General features: G+C 41.7%; 1 protein-coding gene across 2 annotated transcripts in view; it reads left to right on the top strand.

Annotated features, from left to right (window-relative positions):
* The window catches only part of LOC125453339 (thrombospondin type-1 domain-containing protein 1), a 33,738-nt gene extending 22,058 nt beyond the window's left edge, over window positions 1-11,680 (top strand). For both annotated transcript variants that reach the window (XM_048532776.1, XM_048532775.2), the window contains exons 4-5: window positions 6,112-6,270; window positions 9,608-11,680. In XM_048532776.1, coding sequence (XP_048388733.1) covers window positions 6,112-6,270; window positions 9,608-11,127 — 1,679 coding nt within the window. In that variant the 3' untranslated portion in view covers window positions 11,128-11,680. The remainder of the gene's footprint in view (window positions 1-6,111; window positions 6,271-9,607) is intronic.
* The last annotated feature ends 5,072 nt before the right edge of the window (window positions 11,681-16,752 follow it).

Here is a 16,752-nt window from a genome sequence, read left to right as displayed (position 1 = left end):
GTTCCAGGAATCATGTGACTCAGTGCCAATCTGTGTGACCTAACCCAGGGATTGTTTGTGGATTAGTTAACATAGAACATAGAACATAGAACAGTACAGCACAGAACAGGCCCTTCAGCCCACAATGTTGTGCCGACCATTGATCCTCATGTATGCACCCTCAAATTTCTGTGACCATATACATGTCCAGCAGTCTCTTAAATGACCCCAATGACCTTACTTCCACAACTGCTGCTGGCAACGCATTCCATGCTCTCACAACTCTCTGCGTAAAGAACCTGCCTCTGACATCCCCTCGATACTTTCCACCAACCAGCTTAAAACTATGACCCCTCGTGCTAGCCATTTCTGCCCTGGGAAATAGTCTCTGGCTATCAACTCTATCTATGCCTCTCATTATCTTGTATACCTCAATTAGGTCCCCTCTCCTCCTCCTTTTCTCCAATGAAAAGACACCGAGCTCAGTCAACCTCTCTTCATAAGATAAGCCCTCCAGTCCAGGCAGCATCCTGGTAAACCTCCTCTGAACCCTCTCCAAAGCATCCACATCTTTCCTATAATAGGGTGCCCAGAACTGGACACAGTATTCCAAGTGCGGTCTAACCAAAGCTTTATAGAGCTGCAACAAGATCTCACGACTCTTAAACTCAATCCCCCTGTTAATGAAAGCCAAAACACCATATGCTTTCTTAACAACCCTGTCCACTTGGGTGGCCATTTTAAGGGATCTATGTATCTGCACACCAAGATCCCTCTGTTCCTCCACGCTGCCAAGAATCCTATCCTTAATCCTGTACTCAGCTTTCAAATTCGACCTTCCAAAATGCATCACCTCGCATTTATCCAGGTTGAACTCCATCTGCCACCTCTCAGCCCATCTCTGCATCCTGTCAATGTCCCGCTGCAGCCTACAACAGCCCTCTACACTGTCAACGACACCTCCGACCTTTGTGTCGTCTGCAAACTTGCTGACCCATCCTTCAATCCCCTCATCCAAGTCATTAATAAAAATTACAAACAGTAGAGGCCCAAGGACAGAGCCCTGTGGAACCCCACTCACCACTGACTTCCAGGCAGAATATTTTCCTTCTACTACCACTCGCTGTCTTCTGTTGGCCAGCCAATTCTGTATCCAAGCAGCTAAGTTCCCCTGTATCCCATTCCTCCTGACCTTCTGAATGAGCCTACCATGGGGAACCTTATCAAATGCCTTAACGTCACAACAAAATCGGTCCTGAAATCCCTTAACATCCCTCACACACATACTCTTAACAGGTGATGTTTCATTGAGTGCCATTTTAACAGAGGCATGCAGTAAAGTAGCAGACAATAAAAATATTATGCAAAAACATTACAGCTGCTTCATTCCATAAATTTACAAGTGATGTTATTTTGATAAATTTAACATGGATATTATTTGTTTTATGTTACAATGATTCAGTATAAGTAATTAGAGTTATAGAGTTATACAGCACGGAGACAGGCCCTTCAGCCCAAACAGGCCCATGCCAACCATGGGGGCAGGATCCTTGACACCAGGGAGGCCAGTGCAAGGGTGGAAGGAGATACAGTAATCAGAAATAGCAAGTTTGACAGACATGTCAGGTTCGGACAGGACAGGGAGTGGGGAATGCCTGTTGGATTAAATTGCATCTATTTCAATGCAAGAGGGCTAACAGTTAAGGCCGATGATCTCAGGGCGTGGATAGGTACATGGGGCTGGGACATTATAGCCATCACAGAAACATGGCTAAGGGAGGTACAGACCTGGCAGCTTAATGCGCCAGGGTACAGGTGCTTTAGGCGGGACAGAGGTGAAGGAAAGAGGGGAGAGCGAGTTGCATTTTTGATTAAAGGGAGTATCACAGCCGTAGTTAGCAATGAAATAACTAAATGATCATGCAGTGAGGCTTTGTAGGTGAAACTAAGAAATAAGAAGGGGATGATGATGTTATTGGAGTTTTACAATAGGCCTCCAAATAGTCAATGGGAATTAGAGGAACAAATATGCAGGGAGATTGTGGAGACTTGCAGGAGAAATAGGGTTGGCACAGTGATTTTCCTAAAAGACTGGGATGCCATTGTGTTAAGGGCTTAGATGGGTGAAATTTGTTAAATATGTTCAGGAACATTTCCTCAAGTAGTATGTAGAGGGCCCTACTTGGAAAGGGGCAAAAGTCTACCAACTGTTGGGAAAAAGGGCAGGACAGATGACTGAGGTGACAGTGAGGGAGCACTTTGGGGGCAATGACCATAGTTCTATTAATTTTAAACTATGATGGTGCAATTACTGTTTGTAATAATGAGCTCTTAATTCATTCAGAAGTTTTAGAAAATGCAGTTTTGTCAGTTCCCTGCACCTCTTCCTCCTTTGAGACCCTCCTTACCTCTTATGGCAATCTTTCTGGTATCGGACCTAATAGCTCATAGTGTGCTTCAATGTCATTATTTATTTTATAATGCTCCTGTGACATGTCTTCAATTCATTTCATTGGAAGCACGGCATGAATATTGAGGCAGCATGGGTACATTTAGCACCATGGATTGCTTTGTTTTTGATACTTGTAAATAATGATCCAGCAATTTAAAGAATCGTTTTGTTTTATTCCTTCATGGCCTGTGAGCATTGCTGGCTAGGCCAGCATCTATTGTCTATCTCTAGTTGCCCTTGAGAAGGCGGTGTGAGCCGCTTATTTGAACTGCTACAATCCATTTGGTGGATGAAGCCCCAAAATGCTATTAGACAAGGAGTTCCAGAATTTGATCCAGAGACAGTGAAGGACTGATGATAGAGTCACAATGGTGTTAATGCTTGGAGCGGTTCTAAGGCCGTCCTGTTGCACCACTTCTCCAAGTAAGCATCATGACTTGGTACCATTCTCTGGCCTTTTCCTCACGCCCCTACAAGTTATTTACCTTTGCATAATCATCCAATGCCCTCCTGAGTGCCTCAGTTGAACCTGCCTCCACCACACTTGCAGCCAGCTAATTGCCAATCCAAACTGTTAGTTATATGAAACGAATTTTCCTCACATCATATTTTCTTTTGCAAATTACTCATAATCTGTGCCTCTGGTTCTTGATCATTTTCCAAGTGGGAACAGTTTCTGCCTATCTATTCTATTCAGCCCCTTTATGACTTTGAAAATTTCTATCAAATCTCCTCTTAGCCTCCATTGTACTCCTTATTTCATGTTGCCTGACCATAATGGTCTGACTGAAATGCATAAGCTCACACTTTTTTGCATTGAACTTTATCTGCCACCTATCTGTCCACTCGACTAATTTGTTTATGTTCTGTTGAAGTTCCACTCTGTCCTCCCCACAGTTTACAATGTTTACAGGTTGCGTTCAAGTCTTTTGTTCTGCAGCATTGAACTTGTCCTCTGCACACCAGATCTAGGTCAATAAAATACATCAGGAAAAGCAAAGGTTACAGTATTGACCTGTGGGGATCTCTATTACAAACTTCCTCCAACCAAAAAAGTATCAATTGACCATTACTTTCTGTTGCCTATTAATCAGCCAATTACTGCTATCCCTTTTTTTTCCATGTTTTACAAATTTTCTCATAAGTTTCTCATGTGGAACTGCATTGAATGTTTTCTGGAAGTCCATGTACGCCATATCATCAGCATTACAAACATCAAGGCTTTCTGTATCTCTTCAAAAACGCCAAGTTAGTTAATTATGATTTCCCCTTAAGAAAGCATGTTGATTCTTTCTAACCAACCTCCTTTTCCATGTGAGTACTAATTCAATCTAAAATAATTGTTTCTAGAGGCTTTTCCACCACTGAAGTTAAAATAATTCTAAGTGTGTTGCTGGGAGGGGAACTTGCGGGCGCTAGCATTGCCCTGTACCTGCTGCCCTCGTTCTTCTCAAGGAGAAAATTCATAGATTTTCCAAGTGTTGCCTGAGAAGTCTTGGTGAGTTACTGCAGTGCATCTTGATCACACACCCTGCTGTCACTACATATTGGTGATGAATGGAATGCATGTTGAAAGTGCTAAATGTGGTGCCAATCAAGCACTCTCTTTTGTTCTGGGTGGTGTTGGAGCTGCACTCATCCAGGAAAGTAGGAAGTAATCCACCACATTCCTAACTCATGCTTTATAGATAGTGGCCAAGAGTTGGGGAGAGAGGAACGTGAGTTAGTCACTGAAGAATTTCCAGCCTCTTGGCATGGTTTTGTGACCACAGTGTTTATATAAGCTGGACAAGTTCAGTTTCTGGTCAGTGGTAAGTCCCAGGATATAGAGTGGAGGTGTCAGTGGTGATGATGGCATTGATTGTAAAGGGGCAATGGTTATTGTAGATGATTATTGCCTAACACATGTGGCATGAATGTTACTTGCCATCTGTCAGTCCAAACCTGGATATTATCTTGTCCTGCTATATATGAACTCCTCAGTAGCTGAAGAGTCATAAATGGTGCTGACTATTGTGCAGTCATCAGTCAACATCCCCTGTTGTGACATTATGTTGGAAGGCAGGTCATTGATGAGCCAGCAGGAAATGGTTAGACTAAGGACACAATCCTGAGGAACTCCTGCTGGGATGTTTGAGATGATTAACCTCTATCTTTCTTTGTGCTACATATAACTCCAATCAATGGAGTGTCTTCCCCTGATTTCCATTAACTCCAGTTTCCCTAGGCTTCTTTTTGTACTTCCAATCAATGAGTGAATGAGCAAGTTGAAATTTTATCTGATTGACCCAGTTTGTTGGGTCACCAAAAAACTGTGCCAACCACTAATGAGTCAAGATCTCAGCAGGGCTATCAAGGCACAAAAAGGACCAGAGATGTGGCACTTTCAATGAATGAGGAAGGGGAAACAATAGGCTGCTCTTTTAACCCTCTGAGAAGCCAGGCTGAGGCCAGGCTACAGCTACCCAGGTTAAAGGTACCCCTCGTAGATATGCTTAGTATACAGAAATCCAGGATACAGGTACCAGGATATAGCTCCCTAAGGGAGTGGCTCAGTGGTTAATACTGCTACCTAACAGTGCCAGGGACCCAGGTTCGATTCCACTCTAGGCAACTGTCTGTGTGGAATTTTCACATTCTCCTCATGTCTGCATGGGTTTCCTCTGGTTGCTCTGGTTTCCTCCCACAGTCCAAAGATGTGCAGGGTGGGTGGATTGGGCATAATGTTCAGGGATGTGTAGATTAGGTAGGATATAGGGGGGATAGCTCTGGGTGGGATGCTCTGAGGGTCAGTGTGGACTTGTTGAGCTGAAGGGCCGGTTTCCACATGATATGGATTCTTTGAAATGCCCAGGTTATAGGAGCTTGGGGTACAGGTATCCAAGATATAAGTGCCCAAATCACTGGGTTAGAGTAATGGGAGAATGGTGAATTAAAACATGTTTGTGTGCAGGCTATCCACTAATAAACCACAAAAAGACATTGAGCTTATTATTACACAATGCAGTATGATTACATTGTAGTTACCTTCAGATAGCACAAATGCAGAACTGTGTCTTAAGTTTGTGACATTTCAGACAGTCCACAGTACTGACACCTCGCTTTGTAGTCAGTCAGATATAGCTTCAGCGTCAGTTCCTAAAGTTTAGCCCAAATATAAATGTTGAACTCTCTTACGTTTCACTGATTGGTCATGTAGTCAGTTATTATAATATCTTCTGTTATTTTGCTATTTGATATTTTATCATGGTGTCCTTTTAAAAGTTATCCTTTTTGATTGTGAGTTATGGAGTTTCAGGCATTTCCCAACAAGCACTATTTGCTCACAGAAGTGTCACAACCGAGCCCAGTCTTTTGCCACCCACTATCTTTGTACATCCACTTTGAGCAGGAGTCACTGCAGTAGAAGTAAGCACTCTGGCTAATTTTCCATTTCCTTAATCCAAGTCTGAAACTTTGCTGCGTGTTTTTTTAGCTCTGCTTAATTTCAATGAACTCTGAACAAACCAGAGATCAGGGATTGAACTGTTACCCTCTGCACATGGTGCATTTACCCATTGAGTTTTTGGGGGTAAAGGGAGCTGCATGCAAGATTGTGGTAAATCCTGTGGAATGGAATTAAACACAAACTGACCCCCAGGTGTAATTATTCAGGAAGTAATTTTTTTTCATGTTTATAGAAAGAGGGAGTGTTTGGCTGTCTTGGAGTCCGTGCAGTGTGACTTGTGGTGACGGAGTACGTGAGAGATACCGACAATGTGTTGTGTCCTTCTCGGGGACAATTCCTTGTAATGGGGAGGAGAAAGAAGTCTCCCCCTGTTCACTTGTGGATTGTGCAGGTAAGTAAATACATTAAAGGTAAATGTTCTACTTTTCAAAGAAAACATTCAAAGCTCTCAGGCTCTTATGCTTCACTTCTGAAGAAGGGTCACTGGAACCTAAAACATTATCTTTGATTTCTCTCCATAGAAGCCAGCAGACCTGCTGAGCTTTTCCCAGCAATTTATGTTTTTATTTCTTCGTTTTCTTTACTTACATGCATTGTATTTATCTGATAGTGGACATGACAGAAGAGTAGGACATTGCTCAAAGATCCTGTAATAAGGAACTCAACAGTGACAGGATAGAGTTATGAAGAATGTTAGTATCAATGCAGGGGCAATTTGTTTTACAAGAAGCTAAGATAAGAGCAAATGAGCAAAGTGATGTCTAAAAAATGAAAGCGAAATGGGGATGTGAGATTATTGAAAAGAAAAATTGCTGGAAATCAGAGTGTATCAGGAAACATTTGTGGAGAGAGAGCATGAAGAGTCATCTAGACTCAACGTTAGCTTGTTCTCTCTCCGCAAATGCTGTCTGGCCAGCTCTGATTTCCAGCATTTTTTGTTTTCAGTACAGATTCCAGCCAACATCTGCAGTAATTTGCACCTATGTGAGAGTACACATGGAAACAAATTATATTGCAGACAATTGCTTGCAAATCAATTGAATGACTGGATATGAAAGTACACTAGCAATATTTTAAAACAGCAAGTGACAATATTTGTGTTATATTGCTTCTGGAACTATTTTGAAAATGGAAAGAATGAGCATTATAAACTAATTTCTGTGACTTCAGTAGATTAAAAGCTTTCCTGAATAGAAAATAACGTACCTGCTTATTTAGTTCTTGAGTGCGTCACTTAAAAATCTGAATGTACGGTACTTCATTTTTAGGTACATATTTTCGAGTGCAGTGTGATATGTTAGAAAACATAGCCCCTGTTAGATAAAGTACTAGAGACTCACTGTCTGCCCATATTAAGTTTCCATGTTCAGAGGAAGACAGGGAGAAAATCCAAAAGGAAAACGAGCCAATAATCAATAAAAAGAAATAAACAATGTGACAGGTGAAATTTTAGAACCAGGAAGGAGGCTATTCAGCCCATCTTGCCTGTCTCAGCTCTTTGAACGAGCTATACAATTAGTTCTAGTCCCCTGCAGTTTCACTATATGATTTTTCAAACACATAAAATTGACTTTTGAAGGCTAATAGTAAATTTGCTTCCATTAGCCTTTCAGCCAGCACACCCCAAATCATAACAATTCAACAATTAGGAGATCTGTTTACCTGATCTGGCCCAAATGTGACTCCATAATGTGGTTGGCTTTTAATTGCCCTCTAAAATGGCCGTATCCAGGGGAAATTATGGGATAGGCAATAAAGGCCTAGCCCAGCCAGCAATGCTCTCAATTCATGAATAAATAAAACAAAACACTGCATTTAAAAAAAAAACTCATCTCCCAGCAGTTCTTTGTCTGATAATTTAAATCTGCATTGGCTCGCTTCTGATCAACTTGCCAGAGAAAACAATTTCTTCCCATCTGCCTTATCAAACCTTTTACAGATTTGAACTCTGACTAAATTTCCCCCTAACCTTTACTGTTCTAAGGACAATCTCAGTTAGTGTGGATCTCTGGGTAGGGCAGCTTGGTGGCACAGTGGTTAGCACTGCTGCCTCACAGTATCAGGGACTCGGGTTCAATTCCACCCTTGAGGAAATGTCTGTGTGGAGTTTATACATTCTCCCCACGTCTGCATGGGTTTGCTCCAGTTTCCTTCCACAGTCCAAAGATGTGCAGGATAGGTGGATTAGCTGTGTGAAATACAGGGACTGGGTGGGATTCTGTTCAGAGGGCCAGTGTGTGCCTGATGGGCTGAATGACTTACCACACTGTAGAGATTCTATGCAGTTTTTGACCACATGCATCACAGAAATATGTGATAAGCAAAACCAGAGATGTAGAAAGTTTAGCTTAGTTTAATATTTTAACTTAATTCAGATGGATGGGTGTCGCCATCTGGCTAGCATTTATTGTACATCCCCAGTTGCCCCTGAGAAGGTGCTTTCTTGAACCACTGCAGTCCACGTGCGATAGGTTGACCCACAATGCCATTAGGGAGAGAATTCCATGCTTTTGATCCAGTGACTGTGATGGAACAGTAATGTATTTCCAAGTCAGGATGGTGAGTGGCTCAGCGGGGACTTCAATGTGCCTGCATGGTGTCCCCATGTATCTGCTGCCCTTGTCCTTCAAGGTGGAGGTGGTCATACGTTTGGAAGGTGCTGTCTGAGGATCTTTAGTGAATTTCTGCAGTGCATCTTGTAGATACCTCATCCTGTGTGCCACTAATCATCAGTGGCTGTGGGAGCGGATGCTTGTTTATGTAGAAAATTTGCACTGTTGGTAAGGCATGCAAAAAGAAGAAATAGGAAATCAAGTAAATGTCTCCTGGTGCCACTCCAGTATTGGAATATAATCCCCTGCAATTTTGACATAGTTTTTCTCTCTTTTTAATGGCATAGAGGGAGCTTTGTGGCTCAGTGGATAATAATGCTCTAAACCAGAAGCTCCAAGTTAAAGACCCACCCCAGAACTTGTATCCATGGAAAGACTATTCATGAGGTATTGCAACAAGTTGGTGATCAGCAGAAAATTCTTTGAAATCTCCCAGTATTTCTCAAAAAGAGGGCAGGATGTGTGTGGAGGCATGAAACAAATAAAAATAAAGGAGTGCAGGGTAAGGGGACCAAATATCGAGTTATACTAAACAGCTTTGTGACATTAAAATCAACATAGTCAGCATGTTTAGTAACACATTTAGCTTAACTCTCTGAAATGGTTTTGTTTCTAATTGACTTTCTGTGACTTTAACTGAAATATTCACATTAAATCTTGCAGGAGACTAATTAATTAAGTTCATGTTTCCCTGAATATTGAAGATTAAGGATGACCTTCTAGTGTTATACCTAATGGAGTAGACAGAGAGAAACTGCCTCCTTTGCTGGGAGAGTCTAGAACAAGATTATAACTAGGCCATAAAATGGTGATGTCACAACACACCCCTTCGCACAAAGGCTAAAAGAAATCAACTCTCTGCTCTGAAAGGCTGGTTTTGCAAATTTCAAAACAGATTGAAAATGTTTTATTTAGTAAGGGTAATTCACAATTCTGGATTCAAGGCAACTAGATGAAGATAGGGTCAGCCATGATCTACCTCAATAGCAAAACAGGCTTGTTGGGGGCGTGGGGGTGGCGGGCAAGAGGGAAGGAAGTGTTCTGTAGCCTACTGTTGTTTCTATTTTCCTCAAGTGCGTTTGTTTACTTAAGTATTTCATTTCTTTCATTGTACAGGGCAGGAATCTGGAACCGTTCACAATGAAGCATATAACACAGGCAATATAGTAACGATCACAGGCATTTCTCTCTGTCTGGTGATAATCATTGCCACCGTTGCCATCACTGTACGGACAAAACTATCACGTAAGAAACAAAGCTGCAGTACTGCAGGAAGACAGGGCTCGGGGCCTCAGCATAGTTTCAGGAAAACCCTTGAAAATGAAAGAAACTTCTGTGATATGAGTCATCAACATGACTTTTTAGCTGACAATGTTGCCCCGCTAAAGCTCAATGATGGTATGGATATTCCTCTGACATACAGGAGGAGCCAACATTTCCTTTCAAATCAGGACTCACAGGCTGAAGAAAACCCAGGGCAGCAAAGTGCTCAGAAAGTGATCCCTCCTATATTTGGATATCGTTTGGCACATCAACAATTGAAAGAAATGAAAAAGAAAGGGATAACAGAAGCAACTCAGGTATATCATGTTACACAGCACCCTCTAGATGACACGATCATTAATGAAGGAGGAGCCCCAATTACAGAAGTAGATCAAACTAATGCTACCACAATCATTGCACCCCACATGGACAAGGAAAGCAACATAGAAAGTAGCATAAACAGATTTCGTATTAAATCTCCATTCATAGATCAGAAGTCAATTTATTACAACCAGCAAACAGAAAAAGCAAACCATAGGATGGATTATACAATTCAACCATTTCCAGAGCCGTTTGTTGACTATTTCCTGCCATACCAAATGCCACAAGTAAACAGCATGGGACCTAATAGCCAAGCAAGTAATAAAACACTTCCAGGTAGGCCCGGAAAGTTCAGGCATTGTGAGACTGAGATAGAGATGTGTGAAAAAGGGAATGGCAGAAATCCTAATTTTAGGAGAACATCTAGCTTCAATGAATGCAAAACTGCAAAGTTCTACAGAGAAAGAAGTCTGTCCAATTGTACGCAGAAGCTTCCATCCCTGTCTCACTCCAGAACTATGTGTAGGCCAGCAGCTGTGACTGACAGATCCACTTGTGACAAAGCTATAGCTCAGTTCAGATTTAGTAGTGCTAACTCAGCAAAATATCATTGCAGTGCATTTGCAACAGAGCCCTCAAAAAATTACAAGAAAAGTAGTCAGCCTGGGGCACTGACTTGTAAAACTGAGCTGACAAGTGATCAGCAAATGACAAGTGGTATTCTTAATAACTCAGAAACCTACAGAGGCAAGAGAAGATCGAGCACATCAACGAACAGATATAAATTGACTCCTAAAGTCAGTGATCCCAACTCTGAGAATTGTTTCAAACAGGCGTCTCCACGGAGCAATCCATTACCTCGTCAGCAATACAGATATGATAGATGTCAAAGTTTCCCTTCTGATCCCAACTTTCTCCTGTATGACAACTCTGGTTTTGAGTTAACTACGTCAGAGCAGCAGATAATTGATTTGCCAGCACATTTTAGTTCACATGTAAACGAAGATGAAGAAGACACCAGTACTTTAAGTAACGAAAAGCTGGTGATCTGAGAAACTTGAAAAAAGAAACTTCTAAAATTTAAGTAAAATAATTGTTTGTGTCTTAATCTTAGCCTGCCTTGTTTAAGTGACTTTATCTTGTTAATAAAAAGAGATTTTTTATAAGGAGAATTTCCTCTTGAAAATGAGAATGTACCCTTAAGCAAGAATAGCTCTTCTCTGCATTCTTCCCTGATCTTGACCTTAGATTTGCCAACTTTGAATTCTATAGGGGCACTATCTGATTTTCATTTCTTGATGCAGGAAGAGAGTTGGATTCCAGGGAAGAAAATTTTTAATGAAAAATTTGTGCAGAATTTTCAAAGCAACTTTGCCAAAATTAGTTGAAGGATAAATTGTTAACCTCATTGTAACCTTAATTGTTACTGAGCTGTGTGTTCTACTGATATTGATGACCCAGCTAAGCGCAGTGGTACTTTTCATTTTCAAAAGAACCTCAATGCATAGGGTATTATTTGGATTTATGTGCAAATATGCACATCTGAGGTCTATGTGCAAAGGTTTTAGATATGCAATTGTGTTTCTATGTGGTGACTTTTGTTTAATAATAAATTCTAAGCTGCAAAGCTCTCAAATCAGTGTATTACTTTTCAAGCTGTGATTTCTAGTGATGTTACACATAAAAGACATGAGATCTCCACAGATGCTGCCAGAATTTCTCCAGCATTTTCTGTTTGTTTCAGATTTCCAGTATACAGTGATTTGCTTTTATTTTACATTAAAGACATGCATTGCCAGTGTTTTGTTTTCTGAATCACACATTTAGAAATTAATAACACCTGCAGAACCAAATTCGAGCTGGATAAGGAGTTCAACAGCATCTTCATGGGGACACATCTGCAATATATTCTGTGGGGCGCCGTTAAACACTTGATAACACATTGATATTGTAAGACACGTTTAAATAATTGAACTCCAGTTATAACTTTAAATTCTAAACCTTTTGGTGTATTGGCCTTAGTTTTGTTTTTTACATTTTGCCTTACTTTACCATTGGCTGTAGGTCTTTAATTTTCCTGGTATAGGGGCAGAATGATCTTTTTCTTGTGACTGTCTGGGTTTTTCCACGTAATTACATTCTTTCCAGCTTCTTACCTATTCCTCCTGGAGTAAAATGCCAGATTTTCTGGGCAGGATGTTCTGACCCCCAGCTGGAATCTAACATCAAAACACCATATTTAAAAGGCACCGAGATTGCACTTTACTTCCAGCAAACCAGGAAAGATAGAAAACTAAACATAGAAAATAGAAGCAGGAGTAGGCCGTTTGGTCTTTCAGGCCCGCTCTACCATTCATTATGATCACAGCTGATCATCCAACACAGTACCATGTTCTTGCTTTCACCCCATGCCCATCGATCACGTTAGCCCTAAGAAATATACCTATCACCTCAATCGCTTTCTGAGACAGAGATTTCTACAGGCCACTCCCTGGGCGAAGGAATTTCTCCTCATCTCTCTATCCTGAATGACCTACCCTGCATGCTTACACTGTCACCCCTTGTTCTGGACTACCTGGGCGTCAGCAACATTCCTCCTGCATTTACCCTGTCTAGACTTGTTAGAATTTTATAGGTTTTTTTTAAGATCCCCACTCATTCTTCTAAACTCCAGTGAACGTAGTCCTAACCAATCCACTATGTCCTCCTGCATCCAAGCAATCAGTCTGGTAAACCTTTGCTGCACTCCCTCTACAGCAATAACATCCTTCCTCAGATAAGGAGACCAGACTACACACAATATTGGAGTTATGGTCGCAACAATGCCCTGTACAGTTGCAGCAAGACACCCCTGCCCTTGTACTTGAATCCTGTCATAATGAACGCCAACTTACCATTTGTTTTCTTCACCACCTGCTGTACCTGCTTGCTTACTTTCAGCAGCTAATGTGCAAAGACACTGGGTCTCATTGCACCTCCCACTTTTCCAATCTATCCCATTCATATAATAATCAGCCCTCCTGTTTTTGCTGCTGACATAGATAACCTCACATTTATTCACATTTTACTGCAACTGACATGCATTTGTTCACTCAGCTTGTCCAAATCACGCAGAAACATCTCTGCATCCTTCTCACAGTTCACCCTCCCACCAAGCTAAGTGCTTTCTGCAAACTTGGAGATGTTACATTTAATTTCCAAATCTAAATCATTAATACGTACAGTGAATAGCTGAGGTCCAAATATTGATCCCACTAGGCATTACCTGCCACTCCCATTTATTCCTAATTTTGCTTCCTGTCTGCCAAGCAGTTCTCTAGCCATGTCAGTACACTACCCCCAATTTCATGTGCTTTAATTTTATATATTAATGGGACTGTATCAAAAGCCTTCTGTAAGTTCAAGTAAACAACATCCACTGTTTGCTCTTATCACTTCTGTTCATTCCGTCCTAGATTTAACATTTAACATTCTTAGACCCATTGCCATTATTTTGCACTGAGGCCATCCTTGATTCTTGGCCTTGAATCCTCTTCCTGACACTTTTTCTTACTTACAATTCTATCTTTTATTTTTGCCCTCTCTCCTGCCTCCCTGTATAGGTTTCCATCTCCACTAACACATACTCCCCCACAGGACATCAGTTCCAGTCCTGCCCAGGTAGAACCCTTCCAGCTCATACTGGTCCCAACTCCTGTAGAACCAGGAACAAAAACAAAGCTGCTGGAAAAGCTCAGCAGGTCTGGCAGCATCTGTGAAGGAGGAAACAGTTAACGTTTTGGGTCCGGTGACCCTTCCCCAGTTCTGAGGAAGGGTCACCGGACCCAAAATGTTAACTCTGTTTTCTTCTTCACAGATGCTGCCAGACCTGTTGAGCTTTTCCAGCAACTTTGTTTTTGTTCCTGATTTACAGCATCCACTGTTCTTTTGGTTTTTATCCCGTAGAAACAGTCCTGATGTCCGAGGATTCTGAAACACTCCAGCCATATATTCCTCAGATATAGCCTGCTGTTTCTACTATGACTAGCACGTGGCTCTGGAAGCATTCCTTGAGATCACACTCTTTGAGGTTCTACTTTTTAACTTGCTTCTTAACTCCCTATTTTCTGCCGTCAGCTCTCCTGCCATGACACGTACTGCTAAATTAAACTCTTAGATTTCCTCTAAAATCAAATAATTCTAGTTACTCCAGGGCCCTTCTTCTCAGAAATGCTGCACTGTTGCTGTTATAAACTCTAAACTCAACATAAAGACCTTACAAGTTAAAAGAGATAAATGTAGTACGAGTACTCACCTGACCTTTCCCAATATGCTGCTTCCAATTGCTCTCCGTCACTTTTGATGCTCTTCCCAGAATACTTCCCTGTGATTGCTTACTGTGGGGCGCTCTTCCTAGATTGCTACACTGAGATGCTGACTGCAGAACACTCATCCCAGGGAGATTACACAACTCTTTTCATTGATTCCAATGCCCCTGCCCCTGCCAGAGATGACTAAAATCCAGCTAAAATAGTGGTGCTATGATTTAGTGATGACTCCCTGGAGGTTCTTCTGAAGGCTATGCAAGAGGGAAGAAAAGCTGTTTTTCATATGGATTCCAACAAGATGCAACCCTGATTTACGAAAGCAGCCTGGACAGAGCTGGCTGTGGAGGTCAGTACCAATGGATGGCTCAAGAACTCCCACTTTCATTGCTGCAGGAGGTTGAATGATCTGTCATGCTCTGCCAGGGTGTGTACCAGGGTGTGCATCACAATCCTGTACAGAGCTGACCCTCGCCTAGGGCAAGTGGGGGTACTACACTGGGCCCTGTACTTTGGCAGCAGAGGACAATGCACAGTATTAGTTGCCTAAGTTTCCCACTCCTCAGGAGCTGGCTCTGCCCCTCTGAGTGTGAGTTAACACTGTAGGGTTGCCTCTGCAGAGGTGTGTCACACAGGAGGTTGGCTCCCAGGCATCTCCAACAAGTGCGGTCAATGTCCATTCACTGCAGCTACTGCTGTACCACCACAGGATACATTGCATCACAGGGGTACTGCCTCTCATTCATCTTCTTAAAACATTAAAGGAACCACAAAGCTTACCTCCTCACTCACCACCAAGTCATTGACCTTTTAACTAGGAGAATGTATATATCCGGCAGCATTTCCCAATTACTTTAAATGAGACAAGGACACAATCACAGGAGGTGGTCTTTTGAGTTCAATCCCACTTTCTTCAGGTTTGCTGGTGTCAGCAAGTGTGATGCCTCACTTGGGCAGGCTTCTGGCCCTCGTCAGGCCTCACCCCTAATACTGTACATGCTTAACAACAATAAGCTAGACTGGCGTGACTGAGACTTCTCGAGAGGTGATCAACATGGAGAGGCTTCATCCTGACACTCTGAATGTTTGGGCACAGTGATGCCTTGGTTATAATGGAGCCAAATAACTGGAAAAGTTTGTGTTGACTGGAGTTTACAGGAAGAAGCCTCGTATGCACAGTCTGTTTTGTGAACATATTGGTTTCCTGTTTTTGTCTATCAAGATTGTACCCACAGATGTAATTCCAGTGGACTGGGATGTTAACAATGGTATGTTAATAAATACAAAACAGGTTTTGATGGTACCTGAAAGGTTCTGACAAGGCAAAACTTTAATTCACCTTGGAGAAATTGAACTTTTCCCACCCTTTTAAAAGATGTGGAAAATACTGGTCAGGAACTCTCCTCCACAGCCCTTTGCTTCTCTACACTTTTAAATGTCTTTTTAACAATCTTCATGTGGAGCAACTTTCAGTCATTGTGGTATTTCTGTACATGCCTCAGCATCAGGTTCCCTGTCCATTTCCAGTTGTGCAGCATCTCAGGAACTATCTGAATGTAAATTGTTGTTGTTGGATGGCAGATGGATGAATTAACAAATCTTCCTCCTGGAGCTAACCAGGCTTTAGCTGGTTGTGATTTTCAAAGCAACCATATCAATTAACAGCACAGAGCCTCATCATTGTGCAATAAGATTGCCCCCAAGTTCTTGTAAGTCTGCACAAGTCTTGCTTGTATTACAAGATAGATCCTCTCAGCTATGTGGTGCAAGACTGCTTTACAGATACATCACCTTCCCACATCTTGATGTTGCTAATTTGCATACTTAATCCGAATTAATCAGAAGGAATACTTGGACAACATTTCCCCATTTTTGAGGCTCTTTCTTGCTGTGCCACCAGTTTATTTACTTTAACACCCCCCACTCCCACAACCCTCCCCACACTCTCTGCTGCTCTTAGCTTAAATGTATCACGGAGACATTTTTCATCTTGCACTCACCCTTATTCCCCTTTGTTCTTCCTTTATATGCCAGTTAATCCCTCTTCTCTCTCAAAACGGATTGGGCAGTACTGTTTAATACACCAACTTTGTTATGGAACTAACAGACCTTCTGCTTGTGTGTTTAGTATGACAACAAAATGGACAGACATTATTTATCTTGGTTAAATTAGCTATCCTTTATTTGACCTTGGTACATTATGAAGAGGAGAGATAACAAGATGTAGAGCTGGATGAACACAGCAGGCCAAACAGCATCAGAGGAGCAGGAAGGCTGACATATCAGGTTGAGACCCTCTTTCAGAAAAGCTCTGAAACATTACGAAGAATATGTGCAATATTTTGCTCAGCTCTGTGGTATTACATATTACAT

The sequence above is a fragment of the Stegostoma tigrinum genome, chromosome 6 (assembly GCF_030684315.1).
Source record: "Stegostoma tigrinum isolate sSteTig4 chromosome 6, sSteTig4.hap1, whole genome shotgun sequence".
NCBI classification, from domain to species: domain Eukaryota; kingdom Metazoa; phylum Chordata; class Chondrichthyes; order Orectolobiformes; family Stegostomatidae; genus Stegostoma; species Stegostoma tigrinum.
Note: the sequence above shows the minus strand (reverse complement) of the source record. Positions and strands in the feature narration are given on the sequence as shown.